The sequence below is a fragment of the Ornithodoros turicata genome, chromosome 3 (assembly GCF_037126465.1).
Source record: "Ornithodoros turicata isolate Travis chromosome 3, ASM3712646v1, whole genome shotgun sequence".
NCBI classification, from domain to species: domain Eukaryota; kingdom Metazoa; phylum Arthropoda; class Arachnida; order Ixodida; family Argasidae; genus Ornithodoros; species Ornithodoros turicata.
The window spans coordinates 6,823,881-6,847,606 of NC_088203.1; the positions used below are offsets into that span (position 1 = coordinate 6,823,881).

A 23,726-nucleotide genomic window follows, 5' to 3' on the forward strand; every position below is an offset into this window, starting at 1 on the left:
TGGCATTGGATTACTCGACCGGGTCTCTACACTCTTAGAAATGAACTTCACCACATAGCACGCTCCTAGCCAACCATCATCCCGAATGACAACGTTCTCGCCCCTGATTTCTTGAAAACGGGACGAGGAGCCTATTTTGTGCCGTGCATAATGGCACAAAATAGGCTCCTCCTCTCCAGTGACTTTCGGGGTGCGTCATCTGAAGGGACGACAAACCAGCCACTCACTCTCACTCACCCTCCTTTCACTCTTACATTTTTGCTCACTCATACACACAAGTCACTGGAGAGGCGTGTTAGCTTAGCTCAATTGGTAGAGCCCTGGACCGGCAATCCAGAAGATGTGGGTTCGATCCCTACAGCTGGCTAACCTTTTCAGTGGCTTTCATCTTTCATCGTTGATTTCTTAGGCAATTTGAGGCTTTGTTTGTATCTGTCCCTTCTATGTTGTTCCAGCCTCAGAACACCAGTTTATCTCTTGTTCAATATCCGTTTTTTATCCAGCCCTGCCAATAACGCTTGCTGTGTACAGTTCGTGATTAAGCCTGTGATGGGCTTTTTGTATTCCATCTACCTATCCCGTCAACACAGCTTGGAAGACCAGCGTTTCAGAAGCTTTTTCCTAAGCTGTACTCCCGGAGCCCGAAAACAGCGAGCTTTCAAATCGGCGTACAACCGAAGCGGCGAAACAAGATTAGTCCTTCAGCTTCTTTAGCGGGCTCCTGGTAAAAAAATCAGGGAAACAAAAAATGATAATAACCGCGCGGGGGAAAGGATAGCGAAACAAGGATAAGTCGTTTCACGGGGCCTCCGGCTTACTCTCCCGCCCTACCCAACAGTTCCTCCCTTTCAGCTGTTGTGACCCGTGACATTGCTTATCTTACAAGGCATTTCTGAAGTAAGGTGAAGCCAGCGTTCAGAGGGAATGTCCCTGAAGTCTCCTCATGCGAAGTGAAAATGCAGTGTAATGAAACAATTAAGCACTAGTGACTTGTACAGCTTAGTCATGTCACTTACCAAGGTCCGACGTCGACGTGACGCGAGACACTAGAAAGACAAAAGTAAATTGACCCTGAGGTGCGATAGTCCTTGCCATTGCTCGCCTAGATTGCAAGATTGGGCTCACGTATACAATTCACACACACAATGCTGATGCGTCACAAAAGCACTAATCGTCAGAATCTACAGCAATATAAAGACGATTGACAGAAGTTGGTAGACATGAGGTATACATGTGAAAACCGTCCGCGAGCTGCAGCTAGGCAGCAAGCGCGGTGCTTGCATTACCATTACTCATTACTTGTATAAAAACTAATGCATTACATTACTCATTACTTTTTGGATATTAGTAATGCATTAGTAATGCCTTTACTTCAACGAAGTAATGGCATTACTCTGGCATTACATTTACGTTTTAGGGCATAAGCCTCAAAGGTGCAATGCATAAGGTTTTTCCTTGCTTTTTTGCTATAGGCAATAGCCACCAGAGTATCCCCAAATCGGTGCCACTAAATCCCCGCAGAAGCGAGTCTGATAGGCAAAAGCTATAGATAAGATTTATTGCAGATGATGCCTTTTCTGGCATTATGGAGCCGGCGGATCAGGCCCAGCCTACAGCTCTGTCTTGGCAGAGAAACTACCTCTCACAGCACAAGAGAAGCTAACACGGTACCATACCAAAACAGTGAATTTCTACAGCAATTGTTACGCATTACCCTCATAGAGGGTTATGTTTCTATTTCATTGATTTTCCTTTACTTCAAATGAGATCATCATGTAGACACTTGTGACACACACCGCCGACTGTTGAACTCTTGCAGAATTCCCCAGGCTGCGCCTTTCTCTTTCCTTGTTGCCCTGTGCTCATTGTTAAAGGCGGGTTGAAGAAAACCTGGATGTTCCCAATTTTCACGTGGCGCAATGAACATTCGACAAAAGTAATGAGTAATGCCACCCTGCATTACTCACTCGAAATGTAATGCATTACCATTACTCATTACTTGCTGGCAATTCATTACCATTACCCACTACTCAAAAGTAATACATTACCGGTAATGCATTACTTTGTAATGCATTACTCCCCACCTCTGCTCTATACTGCGTGCGGGCTCCGCTGCCCTTCAGACACGTACGTTGACAGTGTTACTCACGTCCCAAGAGCGTGACGCAATCTCCGGTTTTGTATTTACCGACAATGCGTAGCCTATTGCCTAAAAATTGTGCTTTTATCTGGCCAAGGTAAAGCGAAACGTCACTGCTCCCGCATGGTGGTAAGAATTTTACGCGTTAGGCCGCACACCCACATGCGGAGACTGCGGTACTCTTGCCAATGGGCGGGAAAAGCCACCTCCGCTTTCCGCTTTTTTGGCAATCGCGCAGTGCACGACATTTCGCGGCATCTACACATGTTCGGCCAATCAGGAGTAAGCGGAATCTGCACCCTGGAAGGCATGTCGCAGCTGTGCTCACGTTTCTCAACCTGCGAATGTCACTGCTGCCTACACTCTTAAAAATGAACTTCACCACATAGCACGCTCCTAGCCAACCATCATCTCAAATGATATCGTTATCTGCCCTGATTTGTTGAAAACGGGGGGCGTACGCCTTTTTTGTGACAATTATGAACAGCATAAGTGTCACAGAAATGGCGTACGCCCCCCGTTTTCAACAAATCAGGGCAGATAACGATATCATTTGAGATGATGGTTGGCTAGGAGCGTGCTATGTGGTGAAGTTCATTTTTAAGAGTGTACGTCAGACACTAGAGCACTGCACGGGCTTAATTTTCAGGCCCGCGTGCCGCCCGTCTGCTACGGCCCGCACCCGGCCCGGGCCGGACCCGACTGTTTCCTTGCTGAGGCCCGGTCCCAGCCCGCCTCTGCTCTACGTGGTCTCGAGGCCCGGAGGGGACTTAGTACTAAAGGGCACAGCGAGGATCGCTCGAGTTCGCCGTCGTTCGCCATCCTGTCAGGCGCGGTCCCAGAAGCTCTCGCGTTGGAGAGATATCGCTTTGGAGAGTCGCGGACGGAGGCAGTATAGCTGGGGCGGCATGCCTACGCGCGCCAAGTGGTTTCTACAAATCTCTGCCGCATGTGGGTACCGGCCTATTTGCCGTATGACGATCACATGGCATTGGGGAAGGCAATAGCATCGCCCATGCAACAACTCCATTCGCAACAAATACGACATGGTACCAGCACTCACCTTGCCTCAGGTTGCTTATAATACACCTGATTAGCTGAAACAGAATGACAATGATTAGAGAGAACTCTGGGCATGTGCTCTAGAACACCCTGTCTTGGACGTGCAGTAGCGCCCAGAAACCCGTGAAACACCCCCCCCCCCCAAAAAAAAAAAAAATAGTAGCCTGCATACTGCGACCCCCCTTGACACATCGCCATCGATGGAATTCTGGGTAAATTACTCGTGGCATCATCATCATCATTAGTGTGTAGCGTGTCCGCCTGCTGATGTCAAGATTGCGGATTCAGCCCTGGAAGAGGATGGTGGCAACCTGGTGGTCACAAGTTGCTCTCACGTATAGTCTTCCGCGAGGGACGTGTAAAGATTTATCCACAGACTGCCAGCACTATAGCGTCACTCACGATCACTTTATAATTCATTGTCAAGCACACGTGACCATTATTCAATGGAAGCGGCATCGACAGCGTGTGTGTCGTTTTGTGCAGGCTTGCTTCTGCATATAGTTCTTGCGAAGCTGCTATACCGGCTGTTTTACCACCAATACCTTTACAAATGGCGGTCTCAAAAAGGTGATCCCGTTTCAGCGATCGACATCGGTTCGGAACTGACCTGAAATTGCGCGCGTTTGATACCGAGTTTCTGAAACTGAACTGGGTAATGGGGATTTTGCAAGTACCGTTTTTTCTTTGTCCAATCCCAAAATTCGCGGTACGGGGTCCACACCCCGTGATTTTACTTTCTCATGTACATACTACAAAATCACATTAGGACATCGTTAATAATATTTTTATATCAAATATTAAGCCCCGTAGTTGACGTAATTGGCCACTTGGCCATTTTGAGTGCCGTTTTGGATGAGATTTTGTCAAACGCGACCTCACAGGGTGCAACAGGGGAACAAGATATGGGGTTCAAACCCCGTGATCTTACTGTCACACATACATATTACAAAATCAGCTTAGGATTATTTTTGTATCAAATGATATTAAGCCCCTAAGTTTACGAAATTGGCCACTTGGCCATTTTGAGTGCGGTTTTGGAAGCGAATTTGTCAAACGCGACCTTTCACGGTGCAACAGGAGAACAAGGTACGGGGTCCAAACCCCGTGATCTCATTTCTTACGGAAGTACTCTCACAAGAACTGCTCGAATGTACTTCGTAACGTCGACAGGAGCACCACTACACCGAACAAGGGTAAAAACAATGCCTGAAAACCTGGTCATTCCATTCATTTCTAATTCTTCATTGTTGGGGGTGGGGGGTGGGGGGCAGTTTTATTCTATTTAGTGGTCAAGTGACCTCGGGGCACAGCTAGAATAGCTGACTGCTGAAATGTGCATGACTGCAAGCATGCACATGCGGCCCGCGTCTGTGAGAGCCCCGATTCCCCTGATCTAAGCATTGCTTATCTTAAGCGAGAAATAAATAATATACTCGAGGGCGCGTAACACTTGTTTAGCGTTATTTTTTAAATTGGGGTGTCTAATCGCCGCCGGCGATATTCTACCCTGTTCCAGTTTCTACTCCCCTATACGGGCTATGCTCAATCCCATGCCAGTCTTCATGCCATGGATCCATACAACTGGTTATTGGAAATCTACAATAAACATTGGAGACCAAGTTGAAAGGTTGATTGATTGATTGATTATGTGTTTAATGGCACAAAGGCAACAAAGGCCATAGAGCGCCAAAACTATGCTGAGTGTGTCGGAGACGATTATGGGAAGGATGATGTGAGAGAGAGTGTGGTAGTTAAAACCTATCTACAGGTATGAGCGATGAGCGATGATTGATTGACCAGGATAAGAGAGAGGGGGATGACGATAGCAAGCGAGCATGGCAGTTAAAAGCTATCTACAAGTGTGACAATGAGATATTTACATGAGGAGTTCGGTGATAATGGATAAAAGCGGAGCAATGCTTATCATCTACATCTGACTAAGAAACCCACACGTGGTCAAAAATTTGATTACGTTATCAAACGGCACAAGAGGGGTGTCACCCAGTAGAAGGGCTGGGTGGAGTGGGACATGGGTTGAAAGGTACAGACTGGGACTGAAGGAACGGGTCGCACCATCAATCGCGTTATTGATTCGTTTCAAGCTGATCTCAACTCGCTGATTGCTATGCATTTATTTTTGGAGCACCTTACATTTTCCACGCATAACGTCAACGTCTGTACGGCGCTCATAGCCGCAGTTACTTCGCGGCGCTAACACGCAATTAAAAAAAAACAATACAACAAGATCCGTATGGTGCATCCGATGCATCCTACATTTGTAGTTGTAAAGCGCGGACCCCATAACAAGCGACACGCGACGCGCTGCAGAATTTGTCGCTGTCGCGTCTGGTCATGGCGCGACTTCCTGGTCCATTTGAGCAGCGATATTTCGTCACCGAGAAAGGATGTTTTTGGAGAAGCAATGCTTATTTTATTCGAGCTAAGTTGTAAATTGCCATAAATATACGAAAAATAGTATTTCATTCGTCAAAACGATGAGAAATTGTAATGAAGTTGCTATGTAATATTCGCCGTAACGCAGTGGCGCTGCGGTTGAAGTACCCAACGCCCCGCACACTTCTTCGTCTGCTAGTTTTGTTGGTTGCCCTCTCCACCCTCTCCCTTGCCCACGCGTTCAGTTCTTGTTTCACGCCGCCAAATCTAGCTGGTTTTCTCAAACAGGCAACGAACTCAGCGACATGCTACAAATATCTACTGGGAGTAGATGCAGAAATATTCAGCCGCGACTGAGCTTTTTTGACGCTCGTGTGGCGGCAGTGACGTCGATTTTGTCGCTTCTCGCGTGTATCTGCCGCGTGTCGCTTGTTATGGGATTCGGGCTTAAGGGACAAATGTTGCCTCGGTACAAATACTTTCACCCGCTGGATCACGTCACGGAAATGTTTCCTTTCTAGGAGGGGGGGGGGGGAGGGCGCAGACGTGCATTGTCATTCAGAGATGCAATAATACACCACCGAACGCGTTTCACTGATTTTCCTTTCCCACACTTCAGCCAATCAAATTTTCCTACCTGCGGAAGGCAAAATCTGACATGGGACTGCAAGAAACTGCATCGTCTGTTGCAATTGTCTGTTCTTGTGTTGTTGTAAATACACCCAGTATTGTAAATACGCTTAAATAAAATTCGCTCAGGGTTCTCTATTTCACCTACTCGTGTGTCGGCGACCTTCTGTATTCCTACCCACTGCTGGGATTTGGGAATATACACGCCCTCGATTCTGAATGTATTTAGTTCTGCACCAAAATCTCTGGCCCAACGAAGTGGCGTTTGATCAAATCATTGCCACTCGCAGATGCCACCACTTGCCATCGCCGCAGCACTCTGAAGACGCCAAATTGTCCATTTCATTTACTAATAACTCAGGATATAAACGTGATATCGAAGGTGTCATCATTTAATTGTGTAGTCTGTGTCCATGATTAATAGCTATGAGTCCGCGGCCCATAGCTGTTTCCCTTGCTACAGCCTGCGAAGTAGCGTTTGGTCCAATCGCCTAAGTGGCACTCACTGGCGCCAAATTGTCAGTTTCCTCTATTTTAGCTCGTAATAACTCTTGATACCAACTTGATACTGACGGTATCATCATAAAACTACGTAGTCTGTGTATCGTCTGCGGACCGTAGCTGTTGTCCTTGCTGCACCTTTAGAACTCGCATTTAGTCAATTTGTCGTCCCAGAAGGCTATCACAGGCGCCAACCTGCCAATTTTATCAGGCAATCTCCCGATATCTGGAAAGTCTCATGCTCGTTCGCACAGTTGTACATCACGTCTTATTCTTTATCTTACGCGAAAGTTCCCGGGCGTGTTATCGGTGTTGTTATCAGGTCAGGGCGCGAAAAGGGAATTGTTCGCCTCAGATATGTCTTGCTCTTCCTGCCCAAATCTGTTCCTCCTCACGTATACTTACGCACCACCCTGTAAATTCCGGTATCATCTCATATGGCCCAAGTGTGCATAAGGCCCAAGTGATCAGAACGCCCAAATGTTGGGCGAAAAAAATTTGGGCCTTTGGAGCATTTGGGTCAAATGAGAAGGGCAGGGTAAGGTGTCCAGAAGGCCGAAATGCCCAGAAGGCCAAAATATTCATATGGCTCGAAAACCAGGAGAGAAGACTAGGAGTGACCTAGAAACTATTTTCTTTGCACATATACCCAATATTAATAAAACGCTCAATGCGACAGAGGAGAATAAGGTAACTGAACATAATAAAAGTACTGAAATGAAGAAACATTTTCAAGCAAATAAGATATGTGACAAAAAGTAAAATACAAATAAATATTGAATCCTTAAAGCGTTCAATATTTCGCTCGGTACAGATTGGTAAGCTCTGTGCCTAATATATTTATTGAACAATTGATTCGTTTGCCTCATTAAAGGGTTTTCAACTTTAGCTTGAATACTGCTATGACGCACAATATGTAGCGCTTTTTCTGCGAAGGTATCCAAGCCGGGCACGGCAGTAGTGTAGCCAGAAAAAATATTTCTGGAGGGATTCAGGAGAAAATTTGCATATGAGAGAAGGGTTTACTCCTCGTTTCTCTCTTCCAGATGCGCTACCAAAGGTACGATTTCGGGAGGGGTCTGAACGTCGCAAACCACGCCTACGCATGGGACAGTTTTTTCCGCTCTAACCCATCGGTGCAATTTTTTCCGAGACCATTTGTTCCGTCACCAAATTTTCCGGGGCCATTTTTTCGGGGCCGTTCGACCAAATGGCGCTCTTTCAAATAGGCGGACACCTTCGAATTGATTCTGTAACTGAACTCTTTGGAGACTACATTTCACAAGGCGGAAGAAGCGCATTGTTTGTGTTCACGTGAGATGCGCGCTGCAGAAGGAACATATTCCACTAAGTGACCGAGTGGAATTGTTCAAAATGGGCACTGCTTGATGAACATAATAAATCTCAGTCCCGAGCAAAATACCAAGCCGTAGCGATTCTCGGCAAAGTGTGGAATTCCTGCGCAGTCACACCTGAAAAGCGATTTTACAGAAAAATATTTCTCGCATATAACTCGCACTGATAAAAGTACCGCATTTTTCTGTGTACAAGTTCCGTTATATATAAAAAGAGGTTCTCTGAAGAAGTCCTGCGCAGGATGATGACGCGCATATGATGACATTAGATGACGCGCAGGACTTCTTCAGAGAAGTTCTTTCAATGTATAACGGCGCTTATACACTGAAAAATACGGTCGAAAAAATACACTGTTAGTATTCCTTTCTGGTTTTCGGGGCTTATGACCATTTTGGCCTTCTGGGCGTTAGGGCCTTCTGGACACCTTATCCTGTCCTGCTCATTTGACCCAAATGCCCAATTTATTTTCGGGTCTTATGAACATTTGGACGTTTTGGTCACTTGGGCCTTATGCACACTCGGGCCATATGGGATATAACCGTAGATTCTTTGTGTAGTCCTCTGCTATCAGGTCAAGCCGGGTTTCAGAGGGGGGTGGGTCCCGGAATGCTGCTCTTGAGCTTCGCAAGCCTTTTGGCAACTACCGAGTCACCGACTGCCAGACCAACTTTCTTTCCACTTTCACTTAACTTTCACTCCAGAAGAATGTATCAAGCTTATTTACAGTCATTATAGTAGTTTCGGATTGCCCCGGAGTCTCCCTTTAAACACTTCTCGTGCTCGTTCAACTTGTCGGACTTGTGTCCGCTATATATGCTGATAGGACACCCTACAAGTTGACGTCGTCTAATCACATAGGGCGCATTGACAACCCATCTCGTGAGCACCGTAGCAATGACTTTTCCAAATCGCAGCTACACAGTCACCATTGTTTGGGGACGACCCCCTCTTTCTTACAGGGAACTATTTCAATTCTGCATACTAGATGTCGGAAACCCGTGCTTGTGATTCTGGACAAAATCCCTGCATACTGTTGCCGGGAGCCACGAACTCCACTGGTATAGTGTATAGTAAAGGAACTCACACGCATCGGTGTTCCTTTGACCATTAGTACAATGACCAAAAACGTGCCCTGTAAAGTACAAATACCTTTACTGTACAATCATATAATAGTGGATCAATGCACGATGTACATTAGCACTCGGATCAACGAAGAGAAACAAAAAAACATGAAAGATGTATAAAGGCTTTGCACGTATTTGTCCTTTCTATATGTGTTCCAGCCTCAGAACATCAGTTGTCTCGCGGAAAACGGAGAATAATGTCAGAAAATTCCTATGTCAGGCGTAATTCGGTGGAACGTAGATAAAAATGCGACCTGAGAGTCATTTTTGATTTATAAAAGAAGAAGTAAACACCCGCGGCACACGGAGACGTTTCAACTAACATCTAATGGGAAGCTTAAAGGAAAGGCGCCGCATGACGAGGAGAATCTCAATTTAACTAATTCATCTGTGATACGACGACAATGCTCTAGAGAGTATTTAAGACTGCAGTCAACGATTATCCCGGATATGGCAACGTTCAATAAATCAGGTTTGAAAACAATGTCATTCAAGATTATTGTTGACTACACTCTTAAAAACGAACTTCACCACATGGCACGCTCGTAGCCAACCACTATCACAAATGACGACGTTCAATAAATTAAGGGCGAGACCGTTGTTCGGGATGATGGTTCCCCACCAGCGTGTTATGTGGTGAAGTTCCATTTTTAAGAGTAGTCAACCATAATCACGAATATGACAACGTTCAATAAATCAGGTTTGAGAACAATGTCATTCAAGATGATTGTCTGCAGCGGTGAGAACGTTTGCAGTGGCGGCGCGCTCATGATCTCTGTTGTCTGGTGACTTAAAAACCTCACTTTACATGATCAAAATGTAATCTTGCAAAAATGCATGCAATGCACGCAATAAAGGAGCATGGAAGTGACCCCCAAAATATTTGTTTTTCGCTGCGACGTCTTCTGCAACGAGTAAAGCGAGCTCCTGAGAAAGAACGACAAGCGGAGACAATCTATACAGAGCACGCGCAAGGCTCTGTTCCGCACACCTTTAAACAGAAAAGCTCTCCACGTCTACAGAGCTCATCGCCGAAGCAGAAGACGTCGTGACGTATCACAGAATCCGGCACGTGACCAGTGACGTCCAACGGCACAGCTCAAGCATGTATAAGGGGCGCGTGAGCCGTGAAAAAAAAACAACAGAAAAGGCAGCTCACGCGGGGCCCGTGTCCGCGACTGTCTTATGTATCGTATTTTATTGCACAGTGACAATACGCCATACAATATTTTACATGGTGACGCGTTGTATACGGCTTCAGAGATGAAGCAGGGTTCTGGAGTCATGTTAAACGTCACTTGCATGCTCCTTTAAAGGCAGAGCAGGGATGGCACTTCGACACCGGCACCGGCATTGGGTGCTTGTAATTATGACTGCACCTGGAGGACGTCGACAGCGAGACTAATTGCTATTCGCGGTTACAATGCAGATATCGGCAACTACATAGCTACACACCGTGCGGATTTCTGCAACCAACCATCATCTGGAATGACCGCGTACTCCCCTCTGATTTCTTAAACAAAGAAAAAAGTGCTTTGAACTAATCAGGGGAGAGAACGGGAATCAGGGGATTGGTCATATTCGGGAACGATGCTTGGCTACGAGCGTGCTATGCGGTGAAGTTCATTTTGAAGAGTAGTTTTAGCACACCGCTGGGTGACCACCTTGAAAGTGTCCAATCGCAGCATCGATCTGTCGATTGGATGCCGTGCACTTTCAAGGAAACGTTTTCAACATTTATTGAGTACCGCTATCACAAATGATTTGTGGAACGCAGTGGTCGTAAGCCTTTTTGCGACAAAAGACATTACCGCATAAAGGTCAGGATACGCTTCTCACTTTCAACGAGTAATGGATAGGACCGATGTCATTCCGTGTTTTGCCAGACCGGACGCAAAACCGTAAAATCATCTATACCAATTACTGCAGAGAACGGCATCGTCGTCCCGCACGCTGAACCCTGCACGTGGCAAGCATCGTGTCGGCGTTCCGAACGCCACGCGACTGAACAAGAATACGGTCTCGGGATTTCCAAAAAGGCGTCGCGGTTGGGACGCTTAACCGATCAGACACGACAAGTTCACCCGAAACGTTGAAAATCCGGGATACAGACAACAAGTTTCTGCACCAGTTAACGCGAACTCACAAAAAGGAAGGCCATAATATTTCCAAGAAATTGAATGATTGGGCGGGCTTCACACACCTATATCCCACAGTGTCATCGATTGCCAAACTTTTAAGGTCCGTTTACAGCTAAACAGCTTCTACGTCTAGAACGTGGCATGGCAAAGGAAGAGGCTTATGGAACATTCGAAGAACGGACTATGCTCAGGATCAAGCGTCATACAGGACTATGTCGTTCTCGTCTCGTTTGTGGAAGTGAACGGTATGCGTTAAACTAATATATCCAAAGTAGTACTGCGATGCGTTTTAACAAACCAGGGAGAAGGAACGATATGGTTCTGAGTGACGGTTCGTTATATCACAAACTACGAAAGCAGTGAAAATAAATAAAACTATGCAGAAGTCGTTCTACACTTGAGGATTCCGAAAAGACTACACTCACCACGATGTATTCGATCATTTCACTGCGACGGGTTCACAACTACTTATTCACAACAGGTAACAGAACCAATGCGACGGATGACTAAAATATTCTCCTTCTTCTTCTTCTTCCACCACTAGGAACAGTGGCTCGCGGTGCTCGAGCGGTCTCGTGCAGGTGTCTTCCTCTTCTTCCTCGTCCATTGGCCTTGATCTGCAAACGGACACTGACCAGGGCTCATGATATAAAAAGCACTAGGGCTTTAGGTGCAGGGGTTGATTTAAGGGTCTGTCATGGAGTGGGAGGAGGGGCGGTTTTAAGGAAATTTCGTGCTTTGCGGCACACCATCATCCAGGAGGGTTTTTACATACGGAACGCAGCCCCTCCCACCCGCACCCCCCATTGAATCTGCCCCAGTCTAGGTGTAGGGAAACGCACATTTTAGCTCTATGGACAAAAACTAAAAACGGATCGAGTGATTGATCGTTATCGAAAAAAAAAAAAAAGAAAACTGCCAGCAGCAACAGCTAGAGCTACGCCACCTCCCATTATGGGTCAACCAAAAAGATAATACTGCCGGTAAGGACACAATATCTCCCAGTCGGGTTAGAGGGGTTTATATGCAGGTCTGACGAAAGTCGTCATAACGCGGGGTCACTGCTGCAATAAGGGCTCTTCGGTTTCGTCCTGACCACACTGTGCGCACTCTGGGGATGAGTACACTGCTGAGCAGACCTCTGGGAAACTCACTCATACGCACATTCACTCGTGCTCACTCACGCTCAATTCGACCAATGAGCTGAGTGTGAGCGAGCGAGCCGAGAGCTGAGCGGACGGTGAGTGAGCATGACAAAGCCAGCCGGGACACAGCTTTGAACAAAATCTAAAAACGGGGTGGTATGTATATATATATATATATTTCTGGATAGAAATTTGAGCCAACTCAAGCAAACATTCATCAGTCGCCAAGTCCCACCCAGTTTAATTGAGGACGCAATAAGGAAGGCCCGCAGGGCAGATCGCAAAGCTCTGTTCCAAAGCCGCACCCGCAAATCAGACAATGGTTCCGTTAACCTCGCGTTGTAACAGTCAAATAATGTTTCCAACATTAACAGTATACTTAATCGCCACCACATTATTCTTCGTCAGTCAGAGCGCATGCGACAAATCTTCCCGGAACCCCCATGTGTGACCTACAGGCGCACGATAAAACCTCCACGATAATATAGTCAGCTCCAAAGTGCTCACGTGCTTAACAGCACAAATTCTAGTTTCGTCAAAATTCATGGTGACTTTGACTGTTATTCATCCAACGTCATTTACGCCATTCAGTGCAACGCGTGTCAAGCACAATACGTAGGTCAAACCAAAACATCTTTTCGGATCACGTTCAACAACCACAGGTCGGACTTAATAAAAAGCCAAATCTTCCTGTTTCTCGTCATTTCAACTAGCCAGGTCATTCAATAAATGATGTCACCCTTTTTATTTTTCAATTCAACTTTACCTCCGATAGAGGCAGGGAACAACACGAATCTTACCCCATCTACAAATTCCAATCAATCATTAACGAATATCCCGGTGTACTTTCAACAGTAAGGAATCTGGTCGTCTATAATGGATACACTTTCCCATTTTTTCCTTTTATTTTTCCTCTCTTCTTTTCAGCTATGGCCTCAGTATACAGCTCACCCTGAGCTGGCTCCCCAAGAAAGATAACTTGACCTTGCGGAATGTTTGAGAATATGACTCATGGACAACTGCCACGTGGCATACTTGCACCGATTGTGACGTCACTCAGGGAACCTATTTAAGTAATATGCAATCCTTGTACCTCTTCTGACGAAGACAGTGCCACTGTCGACACGTCGACCATTCTTTTTTTAATCCCTGTTAAATTACCTATTAAATAAATTAGTTTTTGTTAACGTTCCTGTAATTTGTAGTCCACGTCTTATTATTTCACTTTTATTCAACCTTCAACTTTATTAACCTATTTGTCCTATATATATATGTGTGTGTGTGTGTGGTTTGCCAATTCCGAACGATGCGCAGCTACCCAGAGCTGACGAGCCGCAAACACGGCGAAACACGTGTCCTCTCGAGCTGTCGCATCGTTCCATGAGTATCTGTTTCTCTGCGTGCAGCCATAGAAGCCATCTTCAATCTGTAATTTTGAATTTCAAACACGTCTAGTGTCATTTACTGTCAGAGTTCCTGAGAATATCCAACTTGTGGAGCGCCTGACCCTCAAGGACCGACGGATAACATGTCTCGAACTGGCTCGAAAGACGGACCTTTCTGTGGGAACGTTGAACACTATCATTCATGAACACCTCCAGTTTCGGAAAGCCGGATCTCATCACCAAAGCAGTCCTCCTCCTACAGGACAATGCACGCCCGCATACCGCGCATCTCACGACACGCACCTTGCAGGAACTTGGCTGGGAGTTGCTGCCACATCCCCCTTACAGTCCACACCTCATCCCCGGCTATTTCCATCTCTTCAGGCCACTGAAGGCGTTCCTTGGGGACCGCCACTTCAGCTGCGACGAAGAGGTCAAGAATGCGGTCCGATCATGGATGCTACGGGTCGGTAAGGCTTTCTACGCTGCTGGCATCCAAGCCCTCGCGAAACGCTGGGACAAGTGCATTAGTGCAGCTGGAGATTACTTTGAAAAATAAACTAATTTCCCACATGTAAGTTCATTTTACTTTTGCGAAAAATGAAAAGTCCCGGTTTGACTTGAACGCCCCTCGTATACATATATAGATATGTTTACAGCTTGACCGTGCACTCCCAGCCGAGTACAGCTGTTTCGCCCTACTTGGGACTCGTCAGCCCGGCGTAGGGAAGTGACGCGGTGTTGGGTCGGCGCTAACAGTGCGTCTCGGCGAGACGTCAATGTTTCACGGTGACGGCGTCACCTGTGGAGGCCGCAGTGCAAGCTAGCAAGTACATATACAAAATGAAAATAGCCGAAGCTCTGTAGCTGCACGTTGAGCATATGTTTACGTTTACGTAGAGCTATATGTTTACGTTAATGTTGAGCTATGTTTACGTTGGTGCAATACTCTACTCTACTTTGTTTACAAACAGTGGGTGGTCTATTAGGGCCAGTTCTCACTTGGCGACGCATGACGCGTCGTCGTGAGCGGGCAGCGGAAATAGACGCGCATTTCCGGAGTCAGGAGAGTAAAAAAAAAACTGCATGCCAAACTTCTTTCACGACGTCGGCGAGCGCTGCCCAAAACGACAGTTGGCGACCAACTAGGTGACGCAGAAAGGCCACGCCTCATGATTTTTCGTCTGCTTTGGAAGACGGAATGCCACTGTGGTGGGAACATGAAAATCGTGCGCGCTGACGCGGAAGTCGAGGCGCATTTCCGCAGTTCGCCTTTCGCATCAAACCTTATCCACAGCTGCGGAACTCTATGCCATACTTTTATTTCTTCAGCACATCGTTTACTTTACCCCACAGAATTGGGTGGTATTCACTGACTCAACATCTGCGCTGCAAGCAATCGAAAGTTCTGGCATCCGAGGCTCCTCCACACTGTTGGTTATGGATGTGTTAATGGCTTACAAACTCGTCTACGAGGCAGCGCACAGGCTCGTTCTCCAATGGGTTCCAACTCATTGCGGTGTCGAAGGCAATGAACAGGCTGACAGCGCCGCCGAAGCAGCTCTCTCGCCTCGGAGACGTATTGCACCGCTGAGAGGAGATCATCGGTCCGTACTTCCACGCCTCGTGACTCCTCTGGCTACCCGCGCCAACGGACCGCTGACATTCTCTACCCGCCATGCTGAGCAGAGTTGATTCAGCGCTCGCTTTCCGCATGCTTGCACATATCTCTCGACAAGACGCCGCATTAGTTCGTCGAATGCACCTCCACGTGGCCTTCACAGCACAGTGGCACTACAGCACTACCGCTTGAGAGAAGTTGCCTCTTAGCACTGTTAGCCACTGCGGTGCTGTTGAAGATCTAGAACACATTATTCTCCTCATTTGCCCACACTACCAACCTTCTCGAACCGTACTCTCCGGATCACTCAACCAGCTAGACTCCCGCCCCCTCAAAAAAATGCTCGGACCCCGGCCACATCCAGTACACGAACGCTCTGCCCTCCCCTATTGAAAAATACTTCAGAAAATCTTACAAAAGAAATCTCTCAAACTGCTGAAGGAATTTCTATGAGGTTATGAGACTAAATCTTACAAAATTTCTCTCAGAGTTTCTTACAGGGATCCTGTAGGATTCCAGGGAAGATTTCTTACAGGCAGGGGCAATGCAGCTTTCTTACAGGGCTTCTTACAGGGTGGCCTGTGAGGCTTTCTCATAGGATTTCATACAGGTATCCAGACCCGCAAGAAAGCCCGTGAGAAAGTGTAATGGGCCACCTTGCAAGAAACATCCTACATAGAAATATGTAACATACCGTTTGCCCAAAGCACAGTTGCTATAACCATCTCACTGCATTCTACCTTCCGATCCACAGAATACGTGCGAACAGGGGTAAAGACGCATAAAGAATGAGAATGCGTAGTACGGACGATTATATACCACACACACACGTGCTATATACCTCAAAAGCGACGAAAATCCTGAATTCCTGGCGATATTTGCATGAGATGCGTAGCTGCGTCCATGCGCTTCATCGTTTCAAAGCAGACTAACGAACTTGCTGGCAGTTGGAATAAACGCTGTTTCTGAATCACGCTGTTTTCTCATAGAAATCCCAAGGCCAGACCCTGAATTATCCCACAGGATATTTTCACATTGGTGTGCCTGTGATGATATGTATTCGAATCTGCATCCTTTGTGGGAAATTCTGAGAGACGAAGACGCTTCTGTAAGAAATTCTGAAGGAATGCTATGTTTCTATGAGATTTTCTGAAGTATTTTTCAATAGGGTCAAGGCTCTCTTCACCTTTCTGGACACCACAGGACTTCAATCCTTATTGTGAAGGGGCTCACTATTTCATTCCCCGCATCACCACCAGCAGTGGGGTAGAACATCACCTCCGGCGATGAAACTCCCCAGTCATCATCTCATAATAAAGTTATTGTTGTTGTGTCCAACGGTGATGGTTCGAGGTAACTCGTTACTGTAACTAAGTTCTTTTTTTTTTTTGTAATTGTAACTTAACTCGGCACTTTTGCGACGTGGTAACTTTCAGAGGAACTCGTTTCTTTTTCAGGTAACTTTACGAAAGTAACTTAATCTAAGTTCCAAGTTACTTTTACTTCGCTTTTCACTCGCGTCCACATATTTTCTTGGTTTCTCTACGGTTCTTTCATGGCATTTGATGCCATAAAACGTGATATTCAATCAATGACAGTATTCTATTTAGGAAGTAAGAACCGCCGCCGTTGAAATGAAGCTAAACCATTGTGCGCCCACGGGGGTAACACGCGAAGCGTTGCAAAACGATCTAGGCGTGTTGGAGTCCTCCGCAGGCAACTCAAGGTCCAACTCAACTGCTCGCGCGCGCTGCACCTTTGCAGTGCCATTTTGTGTCCCAAGTAACTTGGAAGTAACTGGTTCTTTTTGACGGGTAACTTCTCGACCTATATGCTATTAAGAGTAGTTAATACTTAAATACTTCATCTTAAATACTTAATACTTTTGAAAATTCCATACTTAGTACTCTGCTCAGTCACTTTTTTTTTTCTTTTTTTTTTTTGTGCGGTACTCAGTAACTTTGCTTAACTACTTTTCTTGCCGGTATCTTTCCCGCGTTTCTCTTTCCGTCGCCATTGCTGCGGCCGTAACTTGCAAGCCATACCGGCGGAAATGAGTCATCGCATGAGAACAAAAACGTCTCCCAAGCGTATCTTCATTCCGTCTGAACAAAAAGCACACTTCGGTTGTTTGACCACGTGCGATTGAGTGAAATGCGTGAAAGGCGAGCGCCTGAGTCAACCGGGGATACACCTGCCATTCTACGCCCCCTAACACGTGCACGAACAGGAAGGTAAACGCAAGCGCAATCACACCGGCGTTTTTTTTTTTATTATTTCTTTTTTTCTTTATTTCTACATTGTCTTACAAAAGGATTGGTTCTCCAGCAACATGACAGTCTCTACTTGGCGCATCTGAGGTATCGTGATGTCGATCGCGCTGATGCTTCCGATTGCTTTCCTTGTTGCGGCAGCGACTGTCGTTGCCGTCCCTGCGGCTGGGAAAGACGAAAAGATGGAAGAAATCGGTGAGCAGATTATATGTACTTTTTTGTTGGAGGACCGAGTGTGGGATTGTGCATAGTAACTTCCATCAATGAATAGCGACAGTGCTGCGCATGCTACAGCTCCGTTGTCGTCTGCATTTTCCGTGCAGGCAAAGAATGCGCGAAAGAAGCCGACAATGAAACCGTGTTTTCGGATGAAGAGAAGAAAAAGGTGATATACTAATTTCAAGCCATCTTCCATGTGAAAAAAAGAAGCGATTTAGCATTATGCGGGTGTCCAAAAGGAGACGGTGTGTATGGTAACGCATCGTACGCATTCAGAACAAGATTGTTTGCAGATGACAACTTCAAAGCAGACGACACTTTTCGGCCGCAATTGTCGAGGAAAGTGAGGATAGGCGGATTACGTCTGAGGTTGGACCACACGCTGAAGTTGGACAGGCTCTCGGTCCTGGAACGAAAAGATGTTAGGCATAGAAAGAACTCAAAAACTTGTCTTGAATGGAACAAGTCATGCGACTTCTTTTGTTCCTTAGGCATGGGAATCCGAAAAGAGTTGACAACAGCCTGCACGTTGTCCTAGCTTGTCCTACACTCTTAGAACGACGTGGTGGTGGTGGTGGTGGTGGTGGTGAAAGGAGTTCGCCGTTGTCGGCCTCACAGAGGTGGGCAACGTCACGACTGACGCCTTGAGGGATGTGCGTCCTGGGCCGACTTCTAACGGAACTGTAGCACCCTTCTGCCCCACACTCTAAAAACTGAACTTCACCGCATAGCACGCTCTGCGCCAACCATTGCCACGAATGATTAGGTTATCGCTTCTGATTCGAGGAGAGAGAGAGGCGTACGCCTTTTTGCGTCAATTATCATATATCCAAATTGACACAAAAAGGCGTACGCCACCATTCATCATCATTCGTGGCAATGGTTGGCGCAGAGCGTGCTATGCGGTGAAGTTCAGTTTGTAGAGTGCATGATTGTTTAAAAACGGGAGGCGTACGCCCCATGCTTTCCAAAAATCAGGGGCGGTAATACCATCACTCCTGTGCCATGGTTGGCCTTCACCGTAGTCTGATTGAGCATAATACAACGAGTCAGTGCAACTAAGCAATGATGATATATATTAAAATATAGTGCCAGGATGGACCATACTGGTACCACCTCTATGTAGCGCATGCGCCGAAAATTGCTAGCGTTTGGGAAAATCTGCTCTCTATGAATTTATTATTAGGATGGTATCTCAGCCGAATTGTTAATTCACTGCATTGTCTTCCGTAACAGCTCATGCAGGTGTCTCTGGACATGCACAAAGAGGTAAAACAAATATATAAGGTGCTCTTTTTTATCCCCCGCCATTAATGACATGACATGCCACGCAGAGAAAAACGCGACGAGGCAAGACTTCAAAAGAGGACATTGAAGAGTACAAGAAGAAACTCGCGGAGAAAATCGTAAGGCATTATACCGACTTATCATTGAACTAATGGCAAACAAGGTAACTGTTCACGCTGATTACTGATAGCTAGATAGTTCACTGATAGCTGACTTTACTGTACCTCTTCCTAACCTTGTCCGACGACGCAGGTGGAGTAGGAGTGCTCTAACCACCCCTTACACCCATAAAAAATATAGAGAGAAGAGGAAGTACTGTTCGTCATAGAACCCTTGTGTATGATGTGGCGCTGTGAGCCATTGCCGATATCCGTACCCGACGACGTCACCCCACACTCTTAAAAATGAACTTCACCGCATAGCACGCTCCTAGCCAGCCATTTTCTCGAATGATATCGTTATCTGCCCTGATTTGTTGAAAACAGGGGGCGTACGCCTTTTCTGTGACAATTATGAACAGCATAAGTGTCACAGAAATGGCGTACGCCCCCCGTTTTCAACAAATCGGGGCAGATAACGATATCATTCGAGATAATGGTTGGCTAGGAGCGTGCTATGCGGTGAAGTTCATTTTTAAGAGTGCAGAAGCACTCGGATGCTAGCTAGAGCGACTATTCTTGCGTTTGCTGACCATATGAGCGAGGAAGACATGAAAGTCTCGCGCATGCGCATAAGCAATTACAGAGAGCGATCCATTAGCCAGCGTCCACACACGGGGCGTCTCTTGCCAGCAACTCGAAGCAACTTGAACCAACGTCCTATATGAGCAATTTCGAGTCCGCGTTCACATGTAGCAACTCTGTAGCTCCACCCACAAGCAACCTTACGGAGACGGAAGAATGTGCACTCTTAAAAATGAACTTCACCGCATAGCACGCTCCTAGCCAACCATTATCACGAATGATATCGTTATCTGCCCTGATTTGTTGAATACGGGAGGCGTACGCCTTTTTTGTGACACTTATGCTGTTCATAATTGTCACAGAAAAGGCGTACGCCTCCCGTTTTCAACAAATCAGGGCAAGTAACGATATCACTCGAGATAATGGTTGGCTAGGAGCGTGCTATGCGGTGAAGTTCATTTTTAGGAGTGTGGGTTCGAATCGAACTGGTGGAGTCTTTTCTTTAGCTGCTGTTTTTCATCCTTTAGTTAAAGTTTTTCTTTTTCTTTTTTTGCGCGCAAATAATTACCCTAAAAAATTGCAGTTGAAACGTATTCGTGACGTTGGTAAAAAAATATAAAGAAAAAGTTATCCCTCAGCTGCACCTGCAGAATTTGAACCCATGAATCCACGAACGAAATCCACCACGCCATCGGGAGTCACGTGGCAATGCTCCCATCGCTGATTGGCCGGTGCACGAGAAACGTCGCAAGTTCTCGGTCAGGGAGCGATTACAAGCAACGCGAGTTGCCGGAGGTTGCCGCTGTCGACAGTGGCTCGGAAAAGTTTCCCCATGTGGACGCTGCCTTAAGCGCGGACCCCATAACAAGCGACATGCGACGCGCTGCAGAATTTGTCGCTGTCGCGTGTGGTCATGGCGCGACTTCCTGGTCCATTAGAGCAGCGACATTTCGTCACCGAGAAGTGATGTTTTTGGAGAAGCAATGCTTCTTTTATTCGAGCTAAGTTGTAAATTGCCATAACTATACCAAAAATAGTATTTCATTCGTCAAAACGAGGAGAAATTGTAATGAAGGTGCTATGTAATATTCGCCGTAACGCAGTGGCGCTGCGGTTGAAGTACCCAACGCGCCGCCCACTTCTTCGTCTGCTAGTTTTGTTGGTTGCCCTCTCCACCCTCTCCCTTGCCCACGCGTTCAGTTCTTGTTTCACGCCGCCAAATCTAGCTGGTTTTGTCAAACAACAGGCAACGAACTCAGCGACATGCTACAAATATCTACTGGGAGTAGATGCAGAAATATTGAGCCGCGACAAAGCTTTCTTGACGCTCGTGTGGCGGCAGTGACGTCGATTTTGTCGCTTCTCGCGTGTATCTGCCGCGTGTCGCTTGTTATGGGATTCGGGCTTTAGAACTCCTTAACTAACTCAATGCCGCTTTTAGTGTCCCACGATACCGCGTTGCAAGTCTTTGTAAAGGTAGCATCTATATGGACTGTCATTGCGAGTGAAAATAGGTGAAGCGAAATGAGTGAAATGAGTTACAATGCAACTGTTCGTAGCGTGCTGTAACTCCCCGATTATCAGTCATGAAATTGTTTGTGTTTCCCACTGTAAGTACCGCATTCTACAGGTATACGTGTATCAGAAATCTCCTAATAAAGCCCCCCCCCTCCCCTCCCCCCATATTCTAGGCTGAATCCGGAGTTGCAAACAAAGAGCAGGCCGTGAAGTTCATCGTTCAATACAGCGTAAGGATACTCTCTTATATTGCATTGTGCAGGATGTAACAGGACGATTTGGAAAATGCTTGCAACTAAGCCAGGTTTTCTCATTGAGGTACAGACTTGTAGAAATATGTCGAATATGAAGTAGTATACAGAAATTGGTGAAGTTAGGAGTACGCACATAATGGCAACGCACAGCCGTACACGTAATCAACCGCACACATGGCCTGCACACGCGCCGGCGTCTCGGCTCGTTGTCCATTGGGTCTCAGGCGGTGTCCAAGACATATAGGTCCGAGACCGGGTGGTGAAGGCATGCACTGCCTTACGACGGCGGTTATCGTGGGCGACTACCGCATTCACGCGATCCCTATACGGGCTATGATCCACGTGCACAAAGACGTAGACGTGGCCAGAGCCCTACCCCATCATGCACGCTCCGCGGCGCTGGAGTCTGCGCGGGACAGGCGCTTGCGCGTTATGGTTTCATCTGACGACAGCTGTACACTCTAAGGAAGTAAAGGTACGATTTTCTACCCGCTTCGGTAGAGCTGCATTGCAACCACATTTCTACTCCAACCACACTCTTAAAAATGAACTTCACCGCATAGCACGCTCCTAGCCAACCATCTACTCGAATGGTATCGCTATGTGCCCTGATTTGTTCAAAACGGTAGGCGTACGCCTTTTTTGTGACACTTATGCTGTTCATAATTGTCACAAAAATGGCGTACGCCTCCCGTTTTCAGCAAATCAGGGCAGATAACAATATCATTCCAGATGATGGTTGGCTAGGAGTGTGCTATGCGGTGAAGTTCATTTTTAAGAGTGCAGTTTTACCTTTTGGGTATAACTGCAGAGTATAGAAACAAACTATACAGAGTAGAATCTGTCGTTCTACCAGTTTGGGTAGGAAATTCTACCATCTTCTCTTAGAGCAAACGTGTGAGAGAGAGAGGAACAAGGGAAAGGGACGCCGCCGCTTATAAACCGGCGGGGGAGAGGACGCGTGTGGATTGGCATAAAATGGTAGAAGTACTGTCCTGCTACAACTTTGGGTAGAAAATTCTGCCTTTTTTTTTCTTAGAGTGTACCTCTATTTCTCTTTCAACCAGAGATGTAGGATGAGGCACTTCATGAAAGGAGCGGGTAAGAGATTCCTTTCATCTCTCTCTATTCTTTCTTCTTTTTTTTTTTTACGATAAGTACACTACGATACACAGTGACGCCCATCTCATAGGAGAAATCCTCTTCTCATTTTGCTAGCGTCTGCCTGCAGGAAAGACATTGAGAAAGCCAACAATGGAGTACTTTCTGGAGAGGACATGAAGAAGGTACACGAATTTGTTTACGAAATTAGCCCAAACTAGAAGAAAGAAGCTTTATATATTGACTTTATGCTCATTTTATTTCAAGCTCGCGGACATCCCGGATGCTGCCCGCAGGGAGGTAATCGTGATTCTTATATATATATATGGACTTGCAAGGCCTGTTTATGACCTCTTAGGACAGCAGAGTTCTTGATGCGATCTCACGAACACGCCGTCCGAGAAAAGATAGATATGTACGGCATTTTATGGAGCATACTGCATACCGGAACTCGCTCGCATGCGCTGGAACTAAGTCTCTGCACTTCCGTTTCGGACGTTTTCGTTCCGAGACTGGTGAAGTCATTCCCCTTGCCTGTGGAGTACCAATCGGCGCAAGCGATTTGAAACACAGGAGTCCTGTGGCGACGAATGACTGTGTATGTATAGCTAAAGCAAGCTCGCTTTCATAGCTACAGCCACTGAAGACATGATCGTGATTCGATTAAATGTGAGAGTAACCTTACGTTCGAGCATCCGTAAGGTCTGGCTAGGTCATTGTATAAGCATGTTAATTTCCGTGCAAGAATATATTGTGACCCTTTTGTTTACTTTCCTTTTTCTTCTTCGAAGGGGAAAAGGCTTGACGAAGAGGAGTACGAAAAGAAACTGGTGAGCAGAAGTAATTTCACGGTCTTGGTCCCCCGTGAGATGAAATATCCAACAGTCGT

General features: G+C 46.3%; 2 protein-coding genes across 7 annotated transcripts in view; both read right to left on the bottom strand.

The window, feature by feature from the left end:
- The window catches only part of LOC135389844 (uncharacterized), a 63,731-nt gene extending 51,868 nt beyond the window's left edge, over positions 1–11,863 (bottom strand). For all 6 annotated transcript variants that reach the window (XR_010421603.1, XM_064619879.1, XM_064619880.1 and 3 more), the window contains exons 1-4: positions 11,777–11,863; positions 9,171–9,218; positions 3,204–3,237; positions 1,017–1,046 (exon numbers count right to left, since the gene is read on the bottom strand). Coding sequence is in view for 5 of the 6 variants with exons in the window: in XM_064619879.1 (XP_064475949.1) it covers positions 1,017–1,046; positions 3,204–3,237; positions 9,171–9,218; positions 11,777–11,794 (130 nt within the window). In the remaining variant the exon portion in view is untranslated. The remainder of the gene's footprint in view (positions 1–1,016; positions 1,047–3,203; positions 3,238–9,170; positions 9,219–11,776) is intronic.
- Positions 11,824–23,726, bottom strand: part of LOC135387720 (uncharacterized) — a 31,662-nt gene continuing 19,759 nt past the window's right edge. The window contains exons 23-24 of the mRNA XM_064616818.1: positions 17,812–17,940; positions 11,824–11,968 (exon numbers count right to left, since the gene is read on the bottom strand). Coding sequence (XP_064472888.1) covers positions 11,824–11,968; positions 17,812–17,940 — 274 coding nt within the window. The remainder of the gene's footprint in view (positions 11,969–17,811; positions 17,941–23,726) is intronic.